We start from the raw sequence: 27010 nt of genomic DNA, 5'->3' as shown, positions 1-27010 counted from the left end.
GCATGCTGTACGTGGCAATGACATCCTATTTCGAAACACCATTATTGATGGCATCTAGCTGATTTCTGTGATAATTTGCTGTCTGCTGAGGCGTGTTGTTGAACATTGTTGGCAAAATATTGTTAGGCTGTTGTCTCCAAAAATCATTCTTTGCTGATTGTACAGTATGGCCGCAACTAAATTTACACTTCAGAAAAAAAGACTGATTCATAAGCACTATTCTTATACTGTTGCTCTATGTCCCCAGTGACAGAATGCTTACATTAATTCATAGTACCTATGTACTATGTAAACATATAGTACATATAAAAATAACGCACAGATCAAAGAATAAGAAAAATAAAAATTATTGATCTGCCTACAGATCATCAAACACCCTTTCTTTATAAAATTCAGACAAATATCATTAGTGTGCCACCAATCTTAATCTACTGAAGAAAGTCTTCTAAATGGTTTGGGCTGGTCATGCTTTGTAACTCAGAGTTCGTAACATCAGTGGGGATAAAGCAGCGATTTGGAGGGCGCACATGTAGCGAGACAACAGAGTATTCAAGAGGAATTATGCCAGCCTGTGTGTCACGGCAGAAGGAGGATGGAGTAAGGACCAGAAAGAATGGCAATGCCAGTCTTCAGCAAAGCTCAGGACCAGCTGCCTGACTCCCACCGGTTGGGGGCGGGGGGCGGGAGGGGTGGGTAAATGCAGTGTCCGATTTCCAGTGTATTCACGCTGCATATCTTATCGCTTATAATGGTTTAGGCATTTTCTGCTCTGTCTTACCCTAAGAAATTTGCATCATAAAATGTTAGAAATGGCAAATGGTGCTAAACTCAGCCTAAGCAGACTTCAAATTCTTGTACATAAATTCCGTCCAAACAGTCACTGCATGATAGCAAAGATCGTGTTTATCTATTAGATGATAATGTTCGTTACTTAAAATGTCATAGTCTGCTCCAGAAGTAACCTTGTTATCTGGCCTGAGAAAATGAGGAAATCATCTTAATACGAACTCCTAACTGTGAGGTCTTAACATTTCCCTGTAGGGTGAACTCTGAAAGCTTAACAAGGTTATTTTCTTTTAGGTAATCTCATTTGTTATTCTCCATACAATATTTTAAAGGTTAAACTAATGCAAACAACATTAATTTAGTTTGTTACAGTAAATATCTAGACCAAGCAAATTCCTAGTAAAGCATTCCAAAATTTTAGATTTGTTTCACTGATTAGAATGTGAATTAAGTTCTCGTCATTTCAGGAGATGCAGCGTCATTACGAGATGCAGGCCCTTTTGCCAAGTTCAAATACTTTTCAGTTACAAACCTTCTATCCCCAAGTATACTTTTATTCCAATGCCTTATGTGTCCCCGTTCCAGATGAGCGCCCTGCTGGTATGGCTACTATTCAAAATGGCACAAAAAGGTGGTTCGTGCCACAGTGATCTGGCAAAGTACTCCATGAAGTCTGTTTCGGGTGGAGGGAAGGGTGGAGGGAAAACTAAGTCTGGCTACAGAAGCAGTTCTTAGTGATGGAGGTGACAAGTTGTATGGGGTCACAATCATCATATTGAAAACTGCTCCCTCGGAGAACCTGCTGAGCAGTCTTGAACCGTGAAATCATTCGCACGGCACCGTTACTAGAAAATAGCACATTGGCAGGGTGGAGTGAATTTAGTAGAATTAGGCTGTTGTTTACTTGTCAGCCCTGCTGCCTGTAATCAAGTTATTGCGAGGGGCTTGAAATATGTGCAGCGGTGTGGTTCGGAGGTCTGAAGTTCCCCTGCCGGGGCACCGCTGGCGCTCTGTAGCAAGCTGCCCAAGAAGCCGAGTAACTCGCCTGCAGGAGTCCCTATCAGCCCTGGGCCACTAGCCTAACTCGTGTCAGGGGTTCAGTGCTGAAGTAACTCACACCTTCATTGTAAGAAGTCTTCAGGGACTCCTTCAGTTTTCTAGTGTCCCCACTAATTTTTAATGGTGTTTACATCTATTACAGGGAGAAGAGTTGTTTGTTGAAAACTTAGATGTAGCTGTGGTATAAATGAGATAATGGCAGAGTTCCGATACAGCTGTGCCGTGTGAGGAGGGGGGAGACGGGACTGTGCCGGCAGAAGTTAGGAGCCCCTTATAGCCGTTCCCTGTTACCTGTGTGCTGGTGCTTTATGTGTGAACCATAAATAGGATACAATAAATTGTGTCCTTGTTGGAGATGTTTGCAGCTGTTGAAGGAAGCAGCTTTATCGTTCTCATGGATGTCAGAATGAATAACTGGTTTCCTTTGCCTTATCTGACCCCACCTTTGCAGTATGGGACAATTAATAGAGAAGTAATCTGCAGTTCCTGCAGCATAAGAGGAATTTTCTTTAGAGAGGGATGGGGGCACTGGATCTCCTTTCTAGTCTTAGACTGCCTCTGAAAAATTAGAGAAGTCACAATAATTTGACTTGAACGAGTGCCTCTAGCAATACAGGCAGAAGTTTTTCAGTACTTATAATTTGATTCATGACTCAATTCTGAATACAGTTTTCAAACAGATCTCAAAATTAGTGAAAGGGATCTTTTTCTTAAAATATCAATTAATTTGTCCATCTATCTTATATTAAATCTATCCTCTTTAATTGCCACCGTGTCTGTTGATAAAAATATTACAAACTCACAGAATTTTAAACAAGCAGCCTACTTTTTTTCCCCAGACAGAGTAGAGAGTTCCTTAGTAGATATTCATAAGCACTGGTATAATTTTAACTGTCCCAGCAAACAAGCTCTTTACCACTTCCTTTGGGAGTGTGTATCACCATAATGGTCAGATTGGTTAAGAGCAAGCCTACACTTCTTTCTGTAAGAGTCGTTTTGAAGTTAAAATAGGGGACTATGTACTGTACTCTTCTGAAAGGTTACAACAACAAATGCTCTGGTCCCATTGAAAAAGCAGAGAGAATTTGTATGTTTTATTTGTGTGTTGGATTTTGCTCCATGTGAAGGGTTTAACCTCTCTGAGCCTCAGTAAACTTATTTGTGAAACCGGGATCAAAATCACCCCAAGATATGCACCGGAGGCATTTCATAACCAAAAAGTGTCAGTTTTTAAACCAAATGAAGATGAGCAATTGATTTTAAGTTTTTATAATTAGCCAAAAAGGTAAAATGATCATCCCCAAAATAGGTATTCAAATTCAAATTCAAAATAGGTATTCAATATAACAAATTCAGATAAAATATGATTTTGTTTGTTTTGAACAAGAGGAAACGGCTTCAAGCTCCAACAGGGTAGATTTAGACTGAACATTAGGAAAGAATTTTTCACAGAAAGGGTGGTCGGGCATTGGAATAGACTGCCCAGGGAGGTGGTTGAGTCACCATCCCTGGATGTGCTTAAGAGACATTTAGGTGTGGTGTTGGGGGATATGGTGTAGGGGAGAACTTTGTAGAGTAGGGTAGATGGTTGGACTCGATGATCCCAAGGGTGTCTTCCAACCTAGACAATTCTATGAAAAACAAAATAAAGAACCTTGCTGCCCGGCCGCTGGGCTTTGAAGTGAAACCTTCCTGTTGTTTTATGCATCATATGCAGCTGTGGGTTCTAGTGTGATTACAATCAGGAATTATTACAATCTCATCAGACAGCTCGATTTTAGGACCAAACCTCAATTAATTGTGGGGTTTTTCCTGAAACTGACAACTGTTTTCATTACTAATGCCTGATACAAAAGTTTTTGAATTCCAGTTGATACTAGTGTCTTTGAATAAGTCACCTTTTTGAGACTCATTCTTTACAAATTTCAGTCTTTCATTCACTACCAATTTGACAGAGGTTCCCCGACTCAAACGTAAGGACAAACACTGCCGGATGAGAACAAGAAGCACACAGAAGGGAGAATTGATTTTTTGGTAGCAATTAAGTACTGAATTGTAACACATAATTGGTTTATGATAGCAGTCTATTTAGCTGAGGTTTTTACCTAAGACTTTTGATTGAAATTAAATCTTTAAACATTTTAATCTGTAGGACTTGCATAAACACTGTTTTAGATCCACAGAGCATGCAGGAGCATGGATGCTATTCAGCTCTGCTGAGGCAGGTAGTTGTGAGGCTTGTGGATTTTGAGTCATTTACAAAACCAATGAGAGCTGAGAGCTTTTAGAGTGCTTCAGTTGCCACTGAATGAGGAAATTCCACATTGTCAGAAATGTGTTAAGGGAAAAGTCTATACTTTCTGGTATTTCTTAGGTTGCAATGAATTTTTAATGACCCTAAGCATTATCTCAAAATGGTTTGATCATCTAAGCAGAGCTAACAGTTTTGGCTTTTGAACATGTATTGTGTTATAAATGTACATTATTCATGCTGAAATGCTTTTTTAGATATGTTCTATGATTATTACGAGGATTTATGTGTACTCTATGATATATCTGTGTACTAAAAGAGGGAATATTCCCAGTGTGCGAGATAAGGAGGAATATAAAAGGCAGGACTTACAAATCACAGTGATTCTCTACCTCCCTGTAGAAGTTGCCACTGACCACAAAGACTAGTGAGCATCAGGCCTTTGAGGTGACAGTTGGCTTGAGATTGCACCCTCAAGTTTTCCTGTGTGAAACGAGTTGACCATATTTCTGACCTATAAGCGTGTGCAGACTTAACTGATGAGTAAACCAGGCTTTGCCCAGGCTGTCAGGGATGCACAGCTGCTGTGCGAGTTCATGTGAGTGTGCACACTTGTCACGCTTCTGCTAGCTTCGGTTCAGCTGGAGCAGCCTGCAGGGACAGCCAAATCCGGTGGCACCGCAGAGCACCTGCCTTCCCTGGCCACTGGCCGCTGTGCCTGACCAGACCGGTCCCCAGTGCAGGGCTCAGCCAGCTGGTGGAGGCTGCACAGCCACCCATCTGCTTTTGGTGTAGTGTCCCACTTGAATACGTGGCTCTGCTGGAGTTACTGGGTTATCGTGCGCTCAGTCACTAAAAGACAGTATGTAACTATAGTTTGCCTTAAACCTTTCCATTCTCACCTCATTCTCACCTCCCCGGCTGAGGGACCAGGAGCGTAAGCTTCCAGCAACAACTTATCTTGAGCTGAAGGCTTTGTGTGGCTGGACTGGAGCTTGGGTAGATACAAAACGCAAGTTATGGCTCAGGCAAATGCTGCTGTGAAGACAACACACCCACAAAGTGTGTTTATAACCTGTTGTGGTTCAGAGGAGGGGACATTATGGGAAGTGTCCATGAATGCAGCTAATGGAGTGACACCGTAGCAACAGCTACACTGCTCCACACCTATGGCAACGGGAGATTGCAGAAATGGGATTTTTAGAGATGGGGGAGTCGTTCAAACGGTCCATAACAGCATCTTTGGTTGCAAAGGAGCAGTTTTCCTCCCTAAGGAGAAATCTACGGCCTGCCCAAAATGTTACTCATATCCCATTGTAGAGCAAACAACATTTGGATATCCACAACTTTAGAGCAATGACTATCCTTGAAAAATGTCATGTATAAGACAAGATGAGAATAATACGTGTAGACCATTATTGGACTTGTTTCGAGACTGTTTGAAGTTGAATTGTGTATTTCACAATGCACCTTTACCTCTTACAGCCACTGTTGAGCATGGAGAGAGCTCAGTCTAGACTAGATAAATCCTCCAGTCAAGTGCTTGAAGTTTTAGAGAAGGAGCATGGATGTCAGGTCTCCTGGGAATTTTGAACGAGTTCTTCCTGGTTCTCTCAGCTTCAGTTCTTATGACATTCTTGTTACTGAGACTTCTCTGTTTTGGTATTTCAGTTATCCATCTGCAAAATAAGAGTGGTAATACTTTAAGAACTCTGGGTAGTAAGAACTTTTAAAACCATAGTGATAACTTCTAATGACAGGTACAAATATGAGATAATGATAGTGTATATGGGATGGACTGTTATCTATTCTGTTTCATAGTTAGGATTTACGTGCCCTACTAATGAGGAGGGATAAGTTCACTTTGACTTACAAAAGAAAAATCAGTTCGTTTCTTATCTCCGGATAGAACTTTTGCACAACTATTATTATGACACACTTCTTGCCACTTCTATGGAAAATGAAAATGGCCTTTTGAAAAAGGTATTACCTAAAAATGACATACTAGGAGATGGACTTGTTATAAATATCTCCTAGAAGATGGTTATCATGGTACAATTACATATTAACTGGCTGCAATCATACAGATTCTTCTGTGTAATAGGGACTTATCAATTTGGTCATCACTTGTCAATTTTCAAGGTGAAATTTCCACTGTTAGTTGAAATGTTTGTAGAGATATTTTTGTGAGTGCTTTGTGGTACATCATGTGCGTTTAGATGTCTGATAAAAATATGTCTGATTTAACAGGACTCTCGCCAACTATCTGGTGTGGAGGATGGTTTATTCAAGGTTATTTAACCTCAGTAGACGTTTTCAGTATCGGTGGCTGGAATTTTCTCGGGTAAGTTAGAGTTTTTATAGCATTTATGATGGTACTAGTGTCAACACTATTGGTTTCCCTTATAGTTGCTTATACCTTTGCAAAACATGAAATGTTTTCCATGCTGCATAAATTTCTTGAATAAACTTTTTTTGTTGAAGACTCCCTCTAAAACAATTAAGACATACATATTCTTGTACATGACACTAAGGAAACGTGTCTTTTAGATTATGTTAATGAGTTTTTGAGAAGCCCCATTTAAAAAAGTTAGTCTTCTTATGCGGAAACTTAAAAGATGAAAAATTTTTGAGTTACGTGCCAGGGCTGTGACCAGGGCTATTCCTGCTGGCCAAACTTGTTTGGCTAAAATCTAAGCTTTTGAAAAAAACTACTCTTTACTCATGTGTGAATGTAGCTCTGGTAAAACACAAGTGTAAGATTTCAGCTTTTCTAAGCTTGCTCAAACCCCTCTCATGCTCTAGGGCCAGCTTTACATGAGCTCTAGCACATCCATACACCAGCCTTTGCCACGGAGCAGCAGATCAGGTGCCTTCCAGCTTGGGGTTGCAGAAACCCCGGAAGATGTTAGTCACTGTCCCAAGCTGTGAGAGCAGAGTAATTATCTATTAAGTAGTATGGGCATTTATGTAAAATACATGTATTTGATTAAGTGAACCCTGAATAGAAAGCCACCTTGATAATCCTGTGGGCAGTGTGAGGGCTCTTTAAGCAAACCAGGGATGAAACTGAAACTGGAAGGTGCTTTGTCTTGTTTCCAAGCGATTTTAGTTTAGGTGCTGAACTTTTTGTTTGTCATTGTGAAAATTAGCTGCTTAGTGACATCATGACAACAGGGGGCTGGCACGATGGTGCCGGTGATGTGGTACAGGAGGCGTGGGTACTCTGTCCTCCCTGGTGAGGCATGCAGGTGGCTAATTGAAGCACCCATAACGTCTTTCCTTGAGTAGTACTGGAATAGTTCTAAGTTGATAACATACCTAAAAATAAACTCTAGTAGCCTGATGGAAACTACACAGGAAAGGCAATCTCTTACACTTTTGAAATCATATTCAAATCAGTCTTGTTAAAGATGCCATTTTTTTCATGCAAAAATGTGAGAAACTGGCTGTCAGAACCACAGCGACAAGTTTGTCAGTGTGTCCCCTCCTGGGACGTTCCTTCCTAGCCAGGTAAAATAGAACGATGCTGGCCATCAGACAGTCTGCAGCGTAATACTGAGTTATATTGAGTTATATTATGGCCAGAAAAATTCCTGAAAGGAGACTTTAAGCTTTGGATACTGTGGGCTTTGATATGGTAACTATCTGGTGTCGCTTCTCTGGTTACTTTCTCCAGAAGCTTAAGGAGAAATCTAATTCAAGTTGATTCAATGCTTATTAACAACGTCATCAAGGGTTTCGTGTAAGTGGTTGTGAAAACTTAAGAACAGCACAGTAAGGGCAGTGAGTCAGCAGCTCATTCCCATTATCTGCCCAGGGACCTGGAGATGGAGAGTTAGTAAAGTGCAGAAAACAGCAATAGCTAATAGTTAATAGCTCAAGTTAAGCTCAGTAAACAGCTCAGGGAACAGACTTCACAGATCAGCAGAAAGGACATGAGAAATGGAGTGCAAGGCAAAGGCTTCGTTGAACAGATTTCTCCAGTCAGAGGTTGGGGGACTGAAGACACACAGGTCCTTTGAGATCATAAAAGGGACCCACCAACCTCTTGCCAGGGAAGTGAAGAAAACATTGAATGACTACTAAAAAGACATGACCATGAGATGAATCAGTGACCCTTAAAGCAAAGGATACCTTTTATTGATTCGTTCATAATTCAGTCAGCCTCACCCATCATAAGCATAGTATCTTTTTCACCGAATTCTCATTTTCCATTGCTGGCTTTTACATCTTACACGTAGAAATCTTGGCATCAAGACACTTAAGCTCTTTGCAAAGGGAGGTAAAAAGACATGATGGAACTTCGAAAAACTTCAGGTTGAGAAACAGGACAAACTTGCTGACTCCAGAGAAAGTGCTTTGATTACCACATCAGCAACTACTAGCAGCTCCTCTGCAGTGGTGCCTTGAGTCCTAGCAAATGTGCAGTGGCACCTGGGGAAGAGATCAGTTATTTGTGTTGTGGAGCTCTGAATTCACTGGGAGGGCTTGAAACCTGCTATTTATAGTCACTGTTACTACCTGGAGTACTGTGGTTTAGAGTGGCACATTAATATTAGGAGGACCGTTTTGAGGGAGTTCTAGTGGGCTGTTGTAACATAAATATCAATAAAGCAGCTGTGAGAGATAATCTATTCCTCTCAGCTCTATTTTTATTGGTCTCTCAGCCTCTGCTGCCTTTCTGTCCTCCTTACAGTCAAGCCTCCCTCAAAATAATGATAATTATTATGTTGTAATAATAATATGTCACAGTCTAAAAGCCAGCTCTGTCTCCTGACACTTTCTGTGGCTGATGCATAGTCAGAGCTTTCGGAAGGAATTTCAAGCTCTGATGACTAATGCCATGACTCCCCTTCTTCCTCTGCATCAGGAAAAAGCTCCATTGTGGATTTGCTTGGATCCTGGAGAGAAATTTTCTTCTCTTTTTTTTTTTTCCCTTTTTCTTTCTTTTCTTTTTCCCCTTTTTCTTTCTTTTTTTTTTCCCTTTTTCTTTCTTTTTTTTTTTTTTTTTTTGGAATGCTGTGTTGTATATATATGAGTGTTGAAGAATTTGGAAAAGGAGTGTATTTTCAAATTTGGCTCTATTGAGGAAACTATTACCTTATAGTGTATTGGTTTGCCCAATGTGGTTTTCTTATAGAAGCAATGTTCTCTCTGTCATTGAAAATCTATTAGTGCGCATACAGTATTAATAAAAAGCATTTGAAAATGCAATTCACTGGTGTATTTAAGAATGAGTCATTGATTAAGCTTAATTACAGACACTATGATGGAGAAAATCAATCTTTGAACTACCAAAATATCTGACCTCCAATAGCTGAAGGTTAAGCTACTCTGGAATTTTCCAATGAAATCTTTTCCTGTTGGAAAGCAACAAATCCAAACCCTTCAGTTTTGCTAGAAATTTAATCTTGGGCTCAAAGGAGGAGAAAACTGGGAAAAAGAGGCTCAGAAATTGCTAGATCGGTGCTTAAGAGGCTTGTATAATCTGTAAAAGGACAAAACCCTATCCCGCTTGACGTGGTCTGGTGTTGACTGTACTCTGCTTTTACACAGCCGACAGGTGTTAACTACTGAACTGGGATTTTGCTTGTTCTCTGTGGAAAAGATTAAGAAGTTCATTAAGTGGAAAGAGAGTTCTTTGAACCTTGAAAACAACAAAAGTTTCTTAAATCATCATTGTTATTGCTTACATGGTCCCATCTTGTATTTTTTTTGTGTGTACTTTTTCATTTTTAAATGAATTTCTACCTTGACAAGAAAAATGTAATGTTAACTGGGTAAGCATCCACGGCAGCAACATTCTTCCCATAAGAACAGAAACCAAGGCAGCAATGTGCTTGAGTCAAGACCTTTCTTGACTGTTTCTGTTTTGAAGCTCAGGTATGGTGGTGCAGGGACATTATCAGAGCCTGGAAGTGTCTATTTAACCACCATTCCTTCAGTAAAATATGCAAGCTGTTCTACCAACATCTTTCTACCATAACATAGAGTGAGATTTTGGGGAGACAAACATATATTCAGTGCGCAGTGTTCTTGGTGATACAAACCTGTTTTCTCCTGAAAATATCCTGTTTGGGAAAGGGACCGAAAGCAACAGCCTGTGGTAAGAGTAACCAGACAGGTAAATGGCAAAATGGTGTGGGCACATACCAATGTTAGCCAGCATTAGTTAGCAGAGATAAGTTCATGGCAGTGGAGGGCTCTGTAGGACGTGATTCATAAGGACTGACCTCATTTTCATGAGGATGATGTCCTTAGGCTTCTCACCTAATCAGTGGAGAGAGAGAAGCTTTTTGGGGAGATATCTAAGAGCAGGGATTTTCTAGAGGAAAGCGTCTCTCCGCTTAACACAGAACAACTACCAAGATTATTCTAAAATTGGCACTTGGGAATTCCTTCCTGCAACTAACTCTCTAAGCCTAGCCTTTCTAAGTCATTGCCATTGTACTGTTTCTAAGTCAAAATGTTATAGCTATTTTGTGGAGTTCAAAAGATTTGTCATAGTACTTGGTGAAAATAGACGTAACTGCAACGTATCATTATTGCTTCCTTTTGGTAGCTATTTGACAAATATGCTCTAGACTATACTGTATGTGGATGTAGACTTGTTCTTCTTAAACAGTATGATGTTATGACCTACTACATGCACCTGCCAACAGGTGATCCACGGAACCACAACTTTGCTGCCTCAGTGGGATAAATGTGTGGACCTTGTTGAAAGCGCACTCCCTTACGTTGTGGGTAAGATGTTTGTGAACACCCATTTTCAAGAAGACAAGAAAGACATGGTGAGTCCCCTCGGATCTCTGCCTAGAAACTTTAAATTAGTGGCTTCCTCCTCACAAATTGCTTCTGACATTAGACCAAAGTTTAAAAAAAGGACAAGATTCTTAAAAATGCTTTCATTGAATAATAATAATAAAAAGACAAGGAGAAAATGGAATAAATTTGAAGAAATGTCATCCTTCTGTCCATCTGCCCATTCCTTCCATACGCAGCCCTTCAGACAACTATGTAGCCAGATCAAAAACAGGCTGAACACCATCAATGTGTGTAAATAATGACAGCCAGCCTGTGCAGGCACAGAGCAAGGGGTATTGATGAGAAATGGTATAGTATAGCTTGTGTAACTCTTTACTGTAAAGTTTTTGCTGAATAGTTAAAAAACTGGGCAAGATCTCTCTGCTTCAGGGCTACCCTTTTAAAGCTGACTGCGCTACACCTGTAGTCTAAGCAAAAGAAGTGTAACTGATGTCTGGCCCAAATTGGGAGGCGCTTAGAGCCACATAGTGAGAGTTTATATTAGTGATTTGAATCTTTATTGCCCAACAGTGAAGGACGTTATTCTTGCATGCTGCTGAGTCCAGAGAATAGCTTTTAGCTGGATGTTCATCCTCATTTTAAAACTTTAAACATAGCTACATTATCACTTCCTTTAATAATATATTCAAATGATTAATTGCCCTTCACAATACTTTATGACTTATTTGGAGTTCATTTTTTAATAGGGTTTTCCAATAGCTGCTTTTCCAGCCATTGATTTTCCAACAGTAAGCAGTTTAAAATTAACTAATTTAGTCATTGAACTTAGCTCTTGGTGCAGGAGAGGCACAACCATTTAGGAAACCTGAAATAGCGTCCTGCCCTGGGAGCAGCAGTGCTGTGATAGTCCTGCACGGCCCTGGCTTAGTAGCCCGAGTGTGTCTGTTTGACTTTATCTAGTTTCGCTGTTTTCTCAGGGAAGGACTCAGTTTTAGACAGACCAACACTCTGATTTGGCTTGTCCAAATCTTTACGATGTGTGTTTCCCTCTCAGGTTCTGCATTGCTTTTGCTACCTGGCTTCAGCTGGAGTTTCCTTTCTGAGATCCAGTTCCCCCATTCTTGACCAAGTTTGTAATGTGCTGTTTGGCAGTTTAGTGGCAAAAATATTTCTGGGATATTAAACAGTATGACCTCTGCACAGAATATGCGGGAAGAGAAGGACTATAAGTAATGTACACTTTATGGAGGGGACGGATATTTTTTCATGTTTGTATATGTGAGGGAAAATTATGAGAAGCTGATAGAGTGAAGAACGATTTTCTGTTGAAACGTGACCTAATTAAAATTTAGCATGCAAATTCTTTTCAGGCCAAATCTTTGAAAAATTATCTGAATTCACAGTAGCATCTGTAGTAAGAAATGCACATAAAATTTATAGTGTAAATCACAAGATTCAGACTTATAGTGAACTGCCTATGGAGATTAAAATTAGATGCAGGTGAAATTTGTTGCAACCCATTTAGAAGTATGCTTTTCAAGTTAGGCATTTGTGCTGTTATCATTTTCATTTCAATGGTTTCAGTTCTATTTTTCTGTCTTAAGCAGTAAGAAAGCACTTGAGAAAAGCGCTCTTATTTGTACAGATTCCCCCCCCCTTTTTTTTTTCCTGGCTCATAGCATATATCTGTCTATGATAAGCAAATCCTGAGTTATGGATAATATGAATTCTTCCCCCTCCCTCCCCCCGTGTTTTGTCACTGATGTTTCATACCTTAGATACTTCTCTCCTTTTATCAAGAAAGGCATTATTTGTGTCTAAATATAGCACTGTTTCTAACCCAGAGTGCCTGCAGTGTTTCTTAGAGCTATGCCTGAGCAGTTTCAGTAATAACTTTGATAACAGGAATAGATTTCTCCCCCTGCCCCCTGCAGCTACAGCTGGTGCATAAAGCCTAAGTATACACCAGGGTCCAGCTGCAGAGCTTGAGTTTGAACTTGTAACCTCCAAATACAGGGAGTTCACCTCATTAGTGCACTAAGTTAATTGAGTCAGTGCTCTGTCATCAATATCTTTAAGTTACCCTATTCCCTGGGATGCAGTTTACTGTGAATGTTGACTCTTTAGTCATATTTAATGCTAGACCTGTTCCAGTTGTTCCATATTGTCTCTAAAAATAAGAAAATGTTTTCTGAAAAGGGTTGAAAATTGAATAATCAAAGGAGCTTTGCTATGTTTTGTCTGGCTCCGCCACAAATAAAGAACAGTTTCAGATTAAAATATACATCTGATACATAAATGGCAATTTAGGTAAAGGTAACGTTACTTTCCAGGGCTTAGTCCCCACTTTTAATGACTTTTCAGAGCTACCAGATCTGTAGAATAAAATTACATAAATCTCCAGTACTTGACATTTTCATTATTTTTAAATGTAACATAACTGATAATACAAAGATCCAGTAAGTCTTCATGTAACGATTATCTGTCATGCCTTGTGCTATCTCAACTCTGGTTTGGTCTGTGCTAAAGGACTCCAGCAATGGCTGCACCCCCACAATTGCCCCGCTCTCGCAGCATTCTCAGTGGCTACGTGTCATGAGGTTCATCTATTGATATAAATAGAAACAGGTAATTGCTGTGCTGCCAGTCGGATGCATAGGCATGAGGTCATTTCTGCTCTTTAGACTGATATGATAATGACATGGACAGTGGGGTCGAGTGCACCCTCAGCAAGTTTGCTGATGATACCAAGCTGTTTGGTGAGGTAGACACACTGGAGGGGAGGGATGCATTCCAGAGGGAACTGGCCAGGCTGGAGAGGAGGGCCCAAGCCAACCTCATGCTGTTCAACAAGGCCAAGTGCAAGGTCTTACATCTGGGTCGGGGCAATCCCAAGCACAAATACAGGCTCGGCGGGGAATGGCTGGAGAGCAGCCCTGAGGAGAAGGACCTGGGCGTGCTGATTGACGAGAAGCTCAACATGAGCCAGCAGTGTGTGATCGCAGCCCAGAAGGCCAACTGTATCCTGGGCTGCATCAGAAGTAGTGTGGCCAGCAGGTGAAAGGAGGTGTTTCTGCCCCTCTACTCCACTCTCGTAAGACCCCACCTGGAGTACTGCATCCAGCTCTGGAGTCCCCAACATAAGGACATGGACCTGCTGGATCATGTCCAGAGGAGGGCTACAAGGATGATTGGAGGGCTGGAGCACCTCTCCTATGAGGAGAGGCTGAAAGAGTTGGGGCTGTTCAGCCTGGATAAGAGAAGGCTCTGGGGAGATCTTATTGTGGCCTTCCAGTACCTGAAGGGGGCCTACAGGAGAGCTGGGGAAGGATTTTTTACTAGGGCACGTAGCGATAGGACGAGGGGGAATGGCTTTAAACTGGAAGAAGGCAGGTTCAGATTGAACATTAGGAAGAAGTTTTTCACTTTGAGGGTGGCAAGGCACTGGAACAGGTTGCCCAGAGAGCTTGTGGAGGCCCTATCCCTGGAGGTGTTCAAGGCCAGGCTGGACGTGGCCTTGGGCAACCTGGTCTAGTGGGAGGTGTCCCTGCCTATGGCAGGGGGGTTGGAACTCGATGATCTTCAAGGTCCTTTCCAACCTAAACCATTCTATGATTCTATGATGCTTCTCTCGGCCATTAGGTTTCCTGTTTTCTGTCATTTCAGGGTTTTCTTAGTGTGCACACTCCCAAGCATACCTTTATTTATTACATTTTTTTTTTTTACTTGCTTGTGATATGCTCATGGCTTTGTACGGGTGTCTGAAGAAGCAGCCAAGCTAGAATGGTTGTGTTTTTTCCCAACTTTGCACAGATGCAAGCTGTCTCTGGTGGTTCAAGACCACAGAAGCAGTTAAGGCTGCTCAGTGTTGTGAGCCATGGCCTCTATCCCTGCAGTAAGGAAAGGTTAGGAGTACTTCCCAAATACAGCTAAACACAGGCTAAGTATTTGGATGCTGCTTTGTATTTGGATCACGATACTGGCAGCCCGAATTCAGTCCTTTGGCAGTATTAATAAGGCATGTCTCAGTCTGACATAAACCAAACGAGGCTACAGATGCTCTCTCTGCAGAAAAGGTTTTATTTGCAAATGCCTTGCAGCTGGCTCCTTCTTCTGCACGGGCTAGCGATCTAGAACCAAAGTGTCAGAAATCTCCCCAAATCACTGCAAATCTCCCAGTTTTGGTTTGTTTTTTATGATTTCAAGACAGACATTCTCACAATTGTTCATTGCTGATCCTTTCATGTCACAAGTTGTGTGGTACACCTGAAGGAAAATAAAATGGATAGAAACTTCTTTTCAGCAGTGTCTGAGGACTGGAGAAAAAAAGAAATCAGCCTTCGAGAAAGAACAGCAGATGCTGTCTGATTTGGAATCATTCGTTGTCTAACCAAATCCATTGCTCCTGCATGCAGCAAAACTTTTCTTATAATGATTCTTCCATGACATATTTTACTGGGGAGGGGTTTGCTAAATGTTTTGCAGATGGAGGAGTTGACTGAAGGAATTCGCTGGGCTTTTATTGACATGTTGGAAAAGGAAAATGACTGGATGGACTCTGAAACGAAAAGAAAAGCTTATGAGAAGGTAACAAATATAAATGTTGAATGGGTAAAATCCTGTTACGGTGAAGATTTGACTTGAGTGAGAACAGAATGTCATGGAGTGTACTTGCAGTTCCAGTTAATTATCCATCGTTTTCTTTGTGAAGGGACATGTGCCACATTTATTTTGCTAGGAGCTAAACCATCTGAGCTCCTGCTTCTTTGCTGAAGTTATTTTTGTTACCTTGTTCTTCTTCCGTTGCCTCCGTCTTTCCCCGTCTGGCTCTGACTGATGTAGACTGTGAGTTCATTTCAGATTTGCCTGTACAGTGTCTTTTCTTCACAACATCTTCATCTTGATTGGGATGTCAGGGGCACACCAACCTACAAACAGAAAGCAGTATCTAAAACATCTGGGGCAGCGGAGGGTATTGAGTGTGAAGATGGAGGATCCAGCCTAGAAGGGTATATGGGAATAGTCCAGGTCTCGTACCTTCTCCAATGTCATGGTGGGAGGCCTACCTTGAAAGCCATCTTCCAGGAGTGCAATGACCATCCCAGCTAAACACCCATCTCCTGGTAGAGTAATCCCAGTTATGAAATGTTATGATCAAAGATGATGTCACTGGTCCCGATTACTCTCAGATGGAGTGAAAATAAAATGCAGGAGGTAAAGGTGAAGGAGGAGGAGGAGGTACTCAGAGCTCCCTTTGCACCCTATTCCCACGTTTACAGCATGTGATACTTGGAAAGGGAGCTTGTCCAAATGAAGAGCTCTGCCCCCAGAGCAGCAGTTGGAAGAGGTGTAAATAAAGAAGAGTGGAGGGCAATGTGTAGGACTGTGTCCTTATTTGTTGAGGCAATGGGATATCAGTGAATTAATAAATACTCTCTTTGAATAAAGTGACATGCAAATGCAGGTGAACTGTTCCCGCTCTCTGTGCTTGAATAAAAATAGAGGCGTTTTGATTTAAAAACAAACACGGACTTCAAAGTTTTTTGGTAATTCCGATGAAAAGGCTGTTGAGACATTTTATCATTGGAAAGGTTTAAATTCCATATACAGCCCATTTACATTTTATACAGCAGTGCTCTTCACAGATGTGCAAATGAAACAGAGCTGCATAAATGCACCAATAAACTCTGTAGCAAGAGAACAATAGTAAGATGCCATTTATTTCCTGCTAACCTGATGGTAAATGGACTGCAGTTATTATTTCTTAATGGCTGTTATGCTTGTTTTTTTACTAGAAATACCCTTAGAAATATAATGATTTGTAATTTAGATATTTGACAAATTTGGTGCAAAATAAGCGCAGGAAGATTTTCTAATTATTTCCTTAACAGAGGTATTTCTATATACCTTGACAGGTATATGCATGTCTGATGTTGATTTTTCTAGCAAACAATCTGTTTAACCATTTTGCTACCTGCCTTTCAGCAGAGAAACAATACAAGCATTGCCACAAACTAATAAACTCCTTAAAAAGCTCTCCCTTTCCCAATTTAGGGAAAGTTTTGTTCAGAAAGTAGGTTAGATCTTTTGTAGGTAGCAGTTCCCGTTTCCCTCTCTTGACACATTTAGGAAGCTTATGGCACTTTGCTTGCAATTTAGGCATCTCCTAAAGTTTCTGAAGTTAATGGGGCAAGTCTGGGTCAAACAATGCATGACGAACTAAATTCAAGTGGTACAATAAAAATAATACTACAAGTCATGGTACTACAAATAGCAAATGGATTAAATCCATTCTCACTGACTTAAACAACAATTTTATAGTTTACTGACATAGGAACAAGGTTGAGCTTGTAAGGCACCAGAGTTATGTAATAACTTAGAAATTGCAGCAATAACGCTGCGGTAGGACTTACGGCTCTAATTTTAAGTTTAGATTCACAGAAATGGCTACTTGGCCAGAAGGAAAGGGTCTAGAGAGACATTTTGGTAGATTTCCAGACACAGAGTTTGTGTGTGTTTATTAAATGCTATTTGTTGGTAATGATAGATGTTGGATTTGTCCTGAGACATTTGAATGGGCATGTTTTTAATTCAAGAAATAGACTCATTACATCTATGGTCAGATAATTCCCTGGGGAAACCTAAGATTTATAATACAACAGAACCCTCAAAATCTGTTACTCTGTTCCAATTAAATCTCATGATCCCAGAAGATTATTCTGTCACTTTTTTAATAATTACACTTTATTAAAGTAGCACAGACAACAGGAATTTTGAAGTAGGGATCATTTGGTTGTTTAAAAAAACAAACCAATATTTCTTTATTATACAGATCTGTAAAAGTGACATTTCTTTGTCAGCAAACATCGCATCTGTGAGGGTAGTGCAAGTGCTGTGGATTTCACGATTTAGGAAAGAGCTTAGTTTGTTCTTGAATTGAAGAGCAAGTTGTATCATCCTGGGGCTCTTCTCAGGTTTACTCTTTGTTTTGGACCACTACCAAAATAGACACTAGTATTATGACAGGGCGCGGTGGGAGGTACCTTCTTTCAGACAAAAGCCAGAAAGGACTCTCTGCTTTGATCTTCTCTATAGGCAGAGTGTGGTGTTTTAGCCAATTATTGTTGGGCTGAGCCCAATAACACATAAAATAACTGTCCTAGTTCTCTGTGGAGAACAGATCCATGATGTAAGATGTTCTTTTCGGAAACAAATTTCAGTCCTGTGTGAGCATATTCTGCTTGTTTCTATTTCCAGAATAAAAGATGGCACCTACTTCATTATTAATCCGCTATCCTTCTATGATAAGGTCACCTGCCTAGTGGACAAAAGGAAGGTGGTGGATGTAGTTTTTCTGGATTTTAGTAAGGCTTTGGATACTCTGATTCTATTCTATGATTCTATACTGTCCCTCACAGCGTCCTTCTAGACAAGTTGTCCAACTGCGAGATAAGCAGGTACGTGGTGCGCTCAGTGAAGAACTGGCCAATTGGCAGGGCTCAAAGGGTTGTAGTGAATGGGGCTACATCTAGCTGGTGACTGGTCATCAGTGGTGTTCCTCAGGGTTCAACTCTAGGGCCAGTTCTGTTCGATATTTTTATCAATGGTCTGGATGCAGGAGTTGAATGCACCATTGGCAAGTTTGCTGAAAACACTAAACTGGGAGGTGCTGTCGACTGTTTGAAGGGACAAGAGGTCTTGCAGAAGGATCTAGATAGGCCGGATCATTGGTCAATGATTAATGGGATGAAATTTAAGAAGTCCAAATGTCAGATTCTTCACTTGGGAATGCAGTAACGCCAGGCAGAAGTGTGAGTGGGGAGAGGAGTGGCTGGAGAGCAGCCCTGCAGAAAGGATCTGGGGGTGCTGGTGGGCAGCAGGCTCAACAGGAGTCAGCAGTGTGCCCTGGCAGCCGAGAGGGCAAACCGTGTCCTGGGGTGCGTCAAACCCTGCATAACCAGAAGGTCAAAAGAAGGGATTATCACTCTGTGTTCAGCATTGGTGTGGCCTCACCTGGAGTACTGTGTGCAGTTCTGGGCCCTACAATTTAAGATGGATATGAAGGTCATTGAACGCATCCAGAGGAGGACAACAAGGTGGTAAAAAAGGGCTGGAAGGCATGTCCTATGAGAATCGTCTAAGGACTTTGGGCTTGTCTAGTTTGGAGAACAGGAGGCTGAGGGGCGGCTTCATTGCTCTCTGCAGCTTCCTGAAGAGGGGAATTGGAGAGGGAGGTGCTTCTCCCCGGGATCCAGTGACAGGACACATAAGAATGTTTCAAAGCTGTGCCAAGGGAAGTTTAGACTAGACATTAGGAAGCACTTCTTTACTGAGAGGATGGTCAAACACTGGAACAGTTCCTAGAGAGGTGGTCAGTGCCCCATGCCTGCCAGTGATTAAGAGGCATTTGGACAAAGACCTTAATAACATGCTTTGAATTTTGGTCAGCCCTGACGTGGCCAGGTAGTTGAACTAGATGGTCATTGTAGGTCCCTTCCAAATGAAATATTCTATATTCTATTCTATTCTTATTATCAGTTAATTAAAGAAAGGCAGTTAACTTCAGGCATATTTGGGTCACTAGCAAATTTTTTACTCATTTCCTGAAAGAGGAATAAGGTCAATGTGGGGTCTGGATGTCTGGACTGTGAGCATGGAGAGCCTTCCTAGAAAAACATCTCATCTTAGACTACTATTTTGTTCCTTAAGTTGATTATATCTTTAGATGACAACACTGTAATGCAAATGACTTGGCAGGCTTTAAAGAGAACTAACTGCAAATCCTCTCCATCATTTGGGTACTCCCAGTTTTGCTTATTTTCTGCTGCCTGTTTTCTGACTGATGCCCACCTTCCTTCTGCACTTGGCTGAGGTCAAACTTGTATACCTTACTGTCAGCCTGATGCTTTGCAATCAAAGGGACCATCGACCTCTGAAGGACTTACAAAAGGCCCTCTGGTAGAATCGATGCTTGAATTTTGCTTTAGGCAGCCTGTCAGCTCCATCTAATCACTGAAACATTTCTCTGTCTGTGACTCTGTGCCTGTTCTGTTGTTTTAAGTTACTCAGAGGGGACACTACTAATTTGATGAGCCCAAACCATATTAAAAGGATCAAATCAACTAGTCCATGTGACACAAGGAACAATTGTCTTGCAGCCTTGATTTCCGAGAATCACCCTTTTAGCCCTTGTGTAGTCTGGAGTTAAGATTTGACTTTCCCTCTGTAACAAAACAATATAATGAGATAACATCGAATAATTTCCTTCTTGCCTCCCTCTGTTCCTCTCTTTCTGTGATCGAAACATGGATTTAAACCAGCCAGTCTTGCAAAGAAAGATTTTAACAGGGTTAGGTGACTCGTCTGTCTTCACGCGCAGTTCTCACCTAGCTCTCTGGATGGAGCTCATGCTGCTTCCAAAGGAGCTCCGAGTCGGAGAGGAGCGTTCGGCTCTGTGCTGTGATGCTCTGTTTTCCGTCCTGTCCTTCCTCCTCTGCTCTGTGCAAGCCTTGCTTTATTGCTTTGTATTTGACTGTCATCTGAAATTTGCTTAAACTATACCTCTTACCCTCCCGAATTTTCAATGGGGAACTCTGATTTAAAAAAAAAAAAGAAAAGGAAAAGGTTCCTCTTCTTGCCCTTTTAGCCTCCCTCTTTTGTAAAGGTCATTAAATATTGCCCTCATTTGAAGAACAGAGAAACTATTCAAATGAGCGCAGCTCCAAGGGTGCGTCTGGCAACAGTCTTCAAGTACGTGGTCTGCGAGTTACAGAAGCTGCACAGAAAGATCCCTCCTCAGCTGCCCAGGCACCTGGTGAGCTCTGGGCCACCTTGCAGGCTCTGAGAAGGATGGCGGATGAGGAGGAGGGGGAGAGAGAAGAGCCTTTTGTTTCCCTTACAATGAAGGTGCAGATTGCAGCCCGCTATGTCAGCCGAATGGTATTGACCATTTGTACCGGTGGGCCACAGGGAAAAGGGAGAACCCGCAACTGAAACTCCGTTGACATGACTTGTGTGATCAGGGCTCTCATCTTTAAAATGGTAATTTATTGCTGCTGCTCTTCAAAGCATAATTCACTGGAAGATCACCAGTGAAATGTAAAATTATTCTCTTTCCTGGGCAGGAGCCATTATTTTATTAATCACTTTTTTTTTTTTTTTCTTCCAGAAATGCCCTTTGTGCTTGGGTTTAACTGGAGGCTTGAAAAAGAGACATTTGTACAAATCATGTTTTCTGAAAGTTTTGAAATCTCCTGTGTAACAGCCTGTATTGTAGGAAGGTTTTTTTTTTGCTTTGCAATACTATTTTTAAATCAGGGATGATAAGCCAAAAAAAGCTTGTTTTTCTCTAATAAGATTTTTTTTTTTTCTGTAACATTATTAACCTCTTTAGGTCATGGAGCACAAATCCCAAGGTCACTGCGCAATCATTTTTTGCCTACTGAACTTGCCTGCTGCTTGGCTTTATTCCTCTCTAAGGAAGTCGTATACGCAACACTTGTTTTCTTCGCGTCTCTCTGAGTCTGAAGACTGAGGCAAGAGAACCAGAGGAAAATATAAGGACAGTGCCGAGCTATAGGTGTCTCTCTCAGGCAGTATTAGGTACCTTTTTTTACCCTACAGGGTTTGTTCTGGTGCTTCAGAGAGCTACAGCAAACCTCTCTAGATAATGGAGAGCAATGTAGGCCAATAGCCCTTAGGAAATCAAAGCCATCTGTACAAGTCCCAATTTAACAAAGTATAGGTACTTTAAATGAGATAGGTGTCCATGGCTTATCCCACTGAAGCCATTTGCTTCTCAGCTGGAACTTACTGGTTCTATCCAGCCCTCAGGTCAGCTAGCCGAGTCCCTACCATCTTTCCCAGTTCTCCATGGTCTCTCTTCCCATTTGGGTGATTTCAGTATGAACGTGACAGTCATACTGCTCAGACCAGAGGTCCAACGTCTGGCTCGGACAGTGGCCAAATAGTAGCAGATGTTTAGAGCTGAACATAAGGACAGGGCAAGCATAAAGGGATACATTCCCGCTATGCTCTCCCAGCCTCTGACAATCTGCAGCTCAGTCGCTTCCTGAGCCAGAAGCGGTGTCTTTGTATTTATTCATATTTTTCTGCTGTGAGTTTGTCTAATGACTTTTTGAACCCACGACAATTTTTGTCCTCCACAGCTTCCCGTGGCAATGAGCTCCACTGCCTCACTGTGCTCTGTGTGAGAGAGCATCTCCTTTTGCTTGTCTGGAAAATGTCACCTTCTCCCCCTACGTTCTCGTAGCGGGGAAACCAGAGAAATCATCGTTGCCTGTTCTTTTCTGGTGCCCACTCTTGCTTACGTATAACCCCGGCACAGCTATGCATCCAGGCAGTATGGAGCCTCCTGCGTTTGTTCAAATAGGCTGTCCAGGGCGTGCACTAGATACAGTTCTGAAAAACAACTTTTCATTAAGATCTGAGGCATACCCAGACAAAAAGGCCAGACACCACAGCTTCAGCAGCTGAAATTATTCTTGCTTAATGCCATGCTAATTTTGCACAAAGATGACAGAGCATCCGATCTTGAGAGTGGGCATCGGGTGCTCTGCAAAAAGAAAAAATGCCTTTTGTGCCTTGTGGGGGCTGTGGACCCATCCTATGCAAAATAATGCAAAAATATGACAGAGGAACTAGCCCTGAGTCTCAACACCTCCCGTATCTCAAGTGGGCTTTTTCTAGAATGAAGGCCAGCACAAGGCTGAAAAAGAGGGGTATGGAGTTTCAAAACCGAAGATCCCAAGACACCTTTTACTGGTTCTTTTAAGAGGACTTTATATCTTTGTTTCAAGGATGCCGGAGAACTTCACAAAGTGTAAGGCTGCTTCCGAGCGTGAACAGAAGCTGCCAGACTCACTTCAAAAGAACTAGGAAAAGAAGGAGAAATTTCGAAAGGCTCTAATTGTTCATTCCTGTTCAAAAGCCAATGGGGATGATTGCTGTCTTCCAAATTTACTGGGTTTACTAGAAAGCTTTATTCGGATCATCTTGAAACAACCTTGTCATTTCTAAACTGGAAAGCGTACTTCTGCTTAGTGCCAATTGAACCTTGGCGGCACTTTTCTTTTGTGGAAGTGACATTTCTGAAATTAGGGTGTTCTCTGTCTGGACTGGTACTTGGATGCAATAATTTAATGTTCTGCCTGTGTTATAGCAGTTGCATTGCAGGGAGCAATGAGCAAGTTTCCTGATAAAGTTGAAACATGGATTGGAGTTCAGAAGAGGCAGAGTCGCATTTTGACTCTTTTTCTACAAGTTTACAGTTCCCTTGGGCATTAAAAGTATCACCAGGAGCTTATCTTCATGGTGTAACTCATCTTTATCCTACTACGTGTGTGGATGTGTGAACAGAAGGGGACAACTTGATGGGAAGTAGGAAGTGAAGTAGATGCTGTGCAGCTCAGAAAAGATGTAGGGGATTTGAAAAGTTTGCTCTTCTTGCCTAGTCTGGAATTTGGTCAGGACATTGAGGCCACCATTCCCGCACCATCCCTGAGATAGCTGTTTGGAAAATGCCAGTGTTTAGGGTAGCAATTTTCACTTGGAACCTACAGAGAATGCAAGGTACTTCTAGTGTAGAAGTTTTCTGTGCTTCCCTCTGAATAAAAATAGGTCTTCTTTTTCCATAAGATCAACAACACTCTTCTTTTTTTTTTTTAGTCAAATGTTTTTTTTCTCATCACAAACTTTAATTTTTGAACTCAAAGATTAATCTCCCTCACATTTTGAATTTAATTCAATCTTCTCAGAAGGACTGGGCTTTCCTGTTCAGTAACCACAGGAGATGTTCTTCTCCATTGGCCAGAGTTGAAACTAATAGCCATGGCATGTTTGCGTATCTCTTATCTCTGGGGTTAGATCGCTGCTGTCATCTTCTCCCTTGTTATCTGGCTGCTGCTACTGCTCACTCAGTTGTGCAGGGATGTCAGTTCCATTAATAACCTGAGCACCGTGCAAACAGATAGTGGAAAACAGGTGAAGAGAGAGGAAATTGTATTTAACCCTGATCTCACAGCTGTCATTTTTCAGACTCCGCCACGACGCCATAAGGCCAAAATGGGTGTGTGACATCAAAACACTTGTGACAAATCTAATGCTTGAAATAGAAGGAGGGAGACAGATGGATGGACACACCTGCAGATGCTCAGGGACTGGGGTGAATCTGAAGCTTTTGAGGCAGAAATGCAACATGAAAGCGTTGGTATGCTATAAACCAGATTAATTCTTCCAAAGGGCAGCAAGTCCTCCACCAAGCCGGGAAGTCTTGGGTGGTTTCAGCTTTAACTTCATTATCTTTGTTGTTTTTGCAAGTAAAACTGCCTTCTGTAGAGGAACAGTGACAAAGATGTTATAGTCCCCCCAGCTCAACCGTAACAGATATTACGGTATGGGAGACCCATTCTCTGTATGCAGGAGGAGTCTAAAAATGCATGCTCGGGTATTACTTGGTATTCCTTCTTTATTTCCAATGAATGTGCATCTCCTGACTGTGGTGTTCTCCATGTCCTACATATGTCCACCTGAGCCACCGAGAGGAAAGCTGCCTGCTCGCTGGGAGCGGGCAGGAAAGGCAGCAAGGCAGGGCCGTGGGATGGGGCTCCGACATGGACCCTCAGCCTCGGGCACCGGGCTGTCCGGGACCAGGAGCCTTAGCAGCACTTCACCTTGCTCAGGTATTGTACTAGTCACGGAGGTTCTGAAGGAAAGCTGTGAAATGTTTCAATGGCTTCAGGGACTGGTATTGCTGGAGTTTACTTTTAGAGGAGCTTTGCCACAAGGAGGTCATCAGACTCAGGAATTTGTTCCCTTAGTGGTCTTTCAGAAGCCAGGGCACTCTGTCTAGGAATAAAGGCTTCCTCAGCTGACCTCCTTCGGGAGGGAGCTGTGAGGTGTCTCGTGCTCGGTTTTCTGGGTAAGTGGTGAGCTCCATCAATGTGGAACTAAATACATAGATATAATTTAAGTATAAAAATATGTAAAGGTTTGGAATAGAGATTTGACCTGGAGTAGAAAGTAGAGCACATAATGTATATGGTTTTTCTAAATTTTGCAGCCTACATTTTTGTCTATGTATGTATCTGCTTCCCCCCACGTGCTTATAAGGCATGGACAACTGGTAGTGGCATGCTTACTGGTACACTGCTGGTTGGGGGTCGCTGTTGAAGCAACAGGAATTTCTCCCCAGAGAGAAAACCTGCAAGTCCTGAGCCAAGTGAAGCTTATGTGAAGCTTATGTTTAGGTCCTCCGTCCCTATTTCAGTTTTAAAGTAGTGTAAGAGTGAGTCTCTGCCACGGCTGGTCTCAGCTGTATCGAGGCTGGGTCTGATGCTCACTTGTGGCTAGAAATGAAAAGAGAATTTTTCCCATTCTATTCATTAAAAAAAAGAAGTTGCTCTGAAACCTTTGCTAAGCAAAGATAACCTTGAAAATGTTAAATGAATATAAACTGATGCAAGCGGAGTCTAAGGTCAGAAGTTGTCCCTCTCTGGAACAGGTTATTCAGAGTTTTGCATAAAATGCCAAAAGAAATGCTATGGTAACTCATGTCCCATACAGCTGCGGTGGGGAGAGAGCTTCCTCACCCTTTCCTGGTCCCTGGGGCTGTTCTCCTCTCAGCATTTGGTGCCAGAGATCTCCAGCACACCAGGTTTTTTGGGTCCTTGGGGACTTTCCCTTTGTCAGCGCAGTGTTTTTTGTTAAACCGGCTGTTTTCCCAGAGTTAAAACAAAAACAGCAGAAAAGATCTTGCAGCAAGGTGAGCGTGCTTTTATCAAGAGGTGGCACGACGGTGGGAATACGGGTCGACTGATGAGGCGCTCTGGCAGCGAGCAGTGAAAGGAGTCCAGGAAGGAGTTCCTACAAAAAATGCAGCATAATTATTTCTGCAGCTCACTAGTGTGCCAAAGGCCAGTCAAAGGTGGATTTTTCTTTGTGTTGTTGCAAATCCTTAGGATTCTGGTGCAAAATTAGGTTGGTAAGGATATCTAATGTAATTTCAAAAGACAGATAAAGAGAATTTTGAGTTCTGGGGGTTTTTTTGGTTGCTTGTTTGGTTTTCGTTTGTTTGTTTGTTTGTTTTGTTTTAAGAGACAATTGTTTTGGAAAACATAGAACACTGCCTGAAAATAAAGGCATGAAGAGGTACAGTCTTCTAAAGTGTAAGCTTAACTCAGCTTAGCACAAGCTATTATAGCCATGTCAAAGGCAGCTTAGCAGCCCATACCCTGGGGCGGGCATATATATGTATATATATATATATCTATATATATACACCTGCATAAAAATCATAGAATGGTTTAGTTTGGAAGGGACCTTGAAGATCATCAAGTCCCAACCCCCCTGCCGTGTACAGGGACACCTCCCACTAGACCAGGTTGCTCAAAGCCCCATCCAGCCTGGCCTTGAACACCTCCAGGGATGGAGCTTCCGCAACTTGTCTGGGCAACCTGTTCCAGTGCCTCACCACCCTCACAGAGCAAATTTCTTCCTAATATCTAATCTAAACCTGCCTTCTTCCAGTTTGAAGCCGTTCTCCCTCGTCCTATCAAATACTAATGACGGTCTGTGTCTTCAGACCGTGACACTTGCTTCTGGCTTGTTTGAAGTGGAGCTGGAGGAGCTGCTAGCTGTCCGCACACACCCCGGTATAGTCATGCCCTAAGTGATCCGCAGGCGCGTAGAGGGGAATTCAGTGCAGAAATCTCCATGCTGGAGTGGACCCGTCACTGCTGGTGTGGTGAAGTGATGCCATAGCTGGACCTAGCACAGGCAGGGTCAGTTTGCATATGTGCGCACCATCCTTTCTTCTGCTCCGCAGGCGTGATCCCAGCTCCACTGAGAACCCAGAGGCCCTTAAAACTGACTGAGGAGCTTTGGACAGTGACAGTTAGATGATAAATACATCTTTTGTCAGGTACTCAGTTGTGATGGTCTGCTGCGTAAATGCATTTATGTGTCGTATAATCACAGAGGAAGATATTTGCTGTGCGCCATGGAGAAATGTATTTAATTTACAGACCTGTGCTTCTGCTCATGAAAGACAGCATTTATGTCTGTCACGTATAATATTCTATGTATAAAATAATGGGGTCATGATAACTGTAATATAGTGATTACTAA

At 41.9% G+C, this 27010-nt stretch overlaps 1 protein-coding gene across 1 annotated transcript in view; it reads left to right on the top strand.

The window, feature by feature from the left end:
* The window catches only part of PHEX (phosphate regulating endopeptidase X-linked), a gene marked incomplete at both ends in the record, with an annotated part of 113198 nt that overhangs the window by 38682 nt on the left and 47506 nt on the right, over positions 1-27010 (top strand). The window contains 3 exons of the mRNA XM_082492536.1: positions 6347-6440; positions 10762-10890; positions 15350-15451. Of these exons, the coding sequence (XP_082348662.1) occupies positions 6347-6440; positions 10762-10890; positions 15350-15451 (325 nt within the window). The remainder of the gene's footprint in view (positions 1-6346; positions 6441-10761; positions 10891-15349; positions 15452-27010) is intronic.

This window comes from Vanellus vanellus, assembly GCF_965231255.1.
Source record: "Vanellus vanellus genome assembly, chromosome: 1".
NCBI classification, from domain to species: domain Eukaryota; kingdom Metazoa; phylum Chordata; class Aves; order Charadriiformes; family Charadriidae; genus Vanellus; species Vanellus vanellus.
This window is presented reverse-complemented; position numbering and strand designations above follow the sequence as displayed.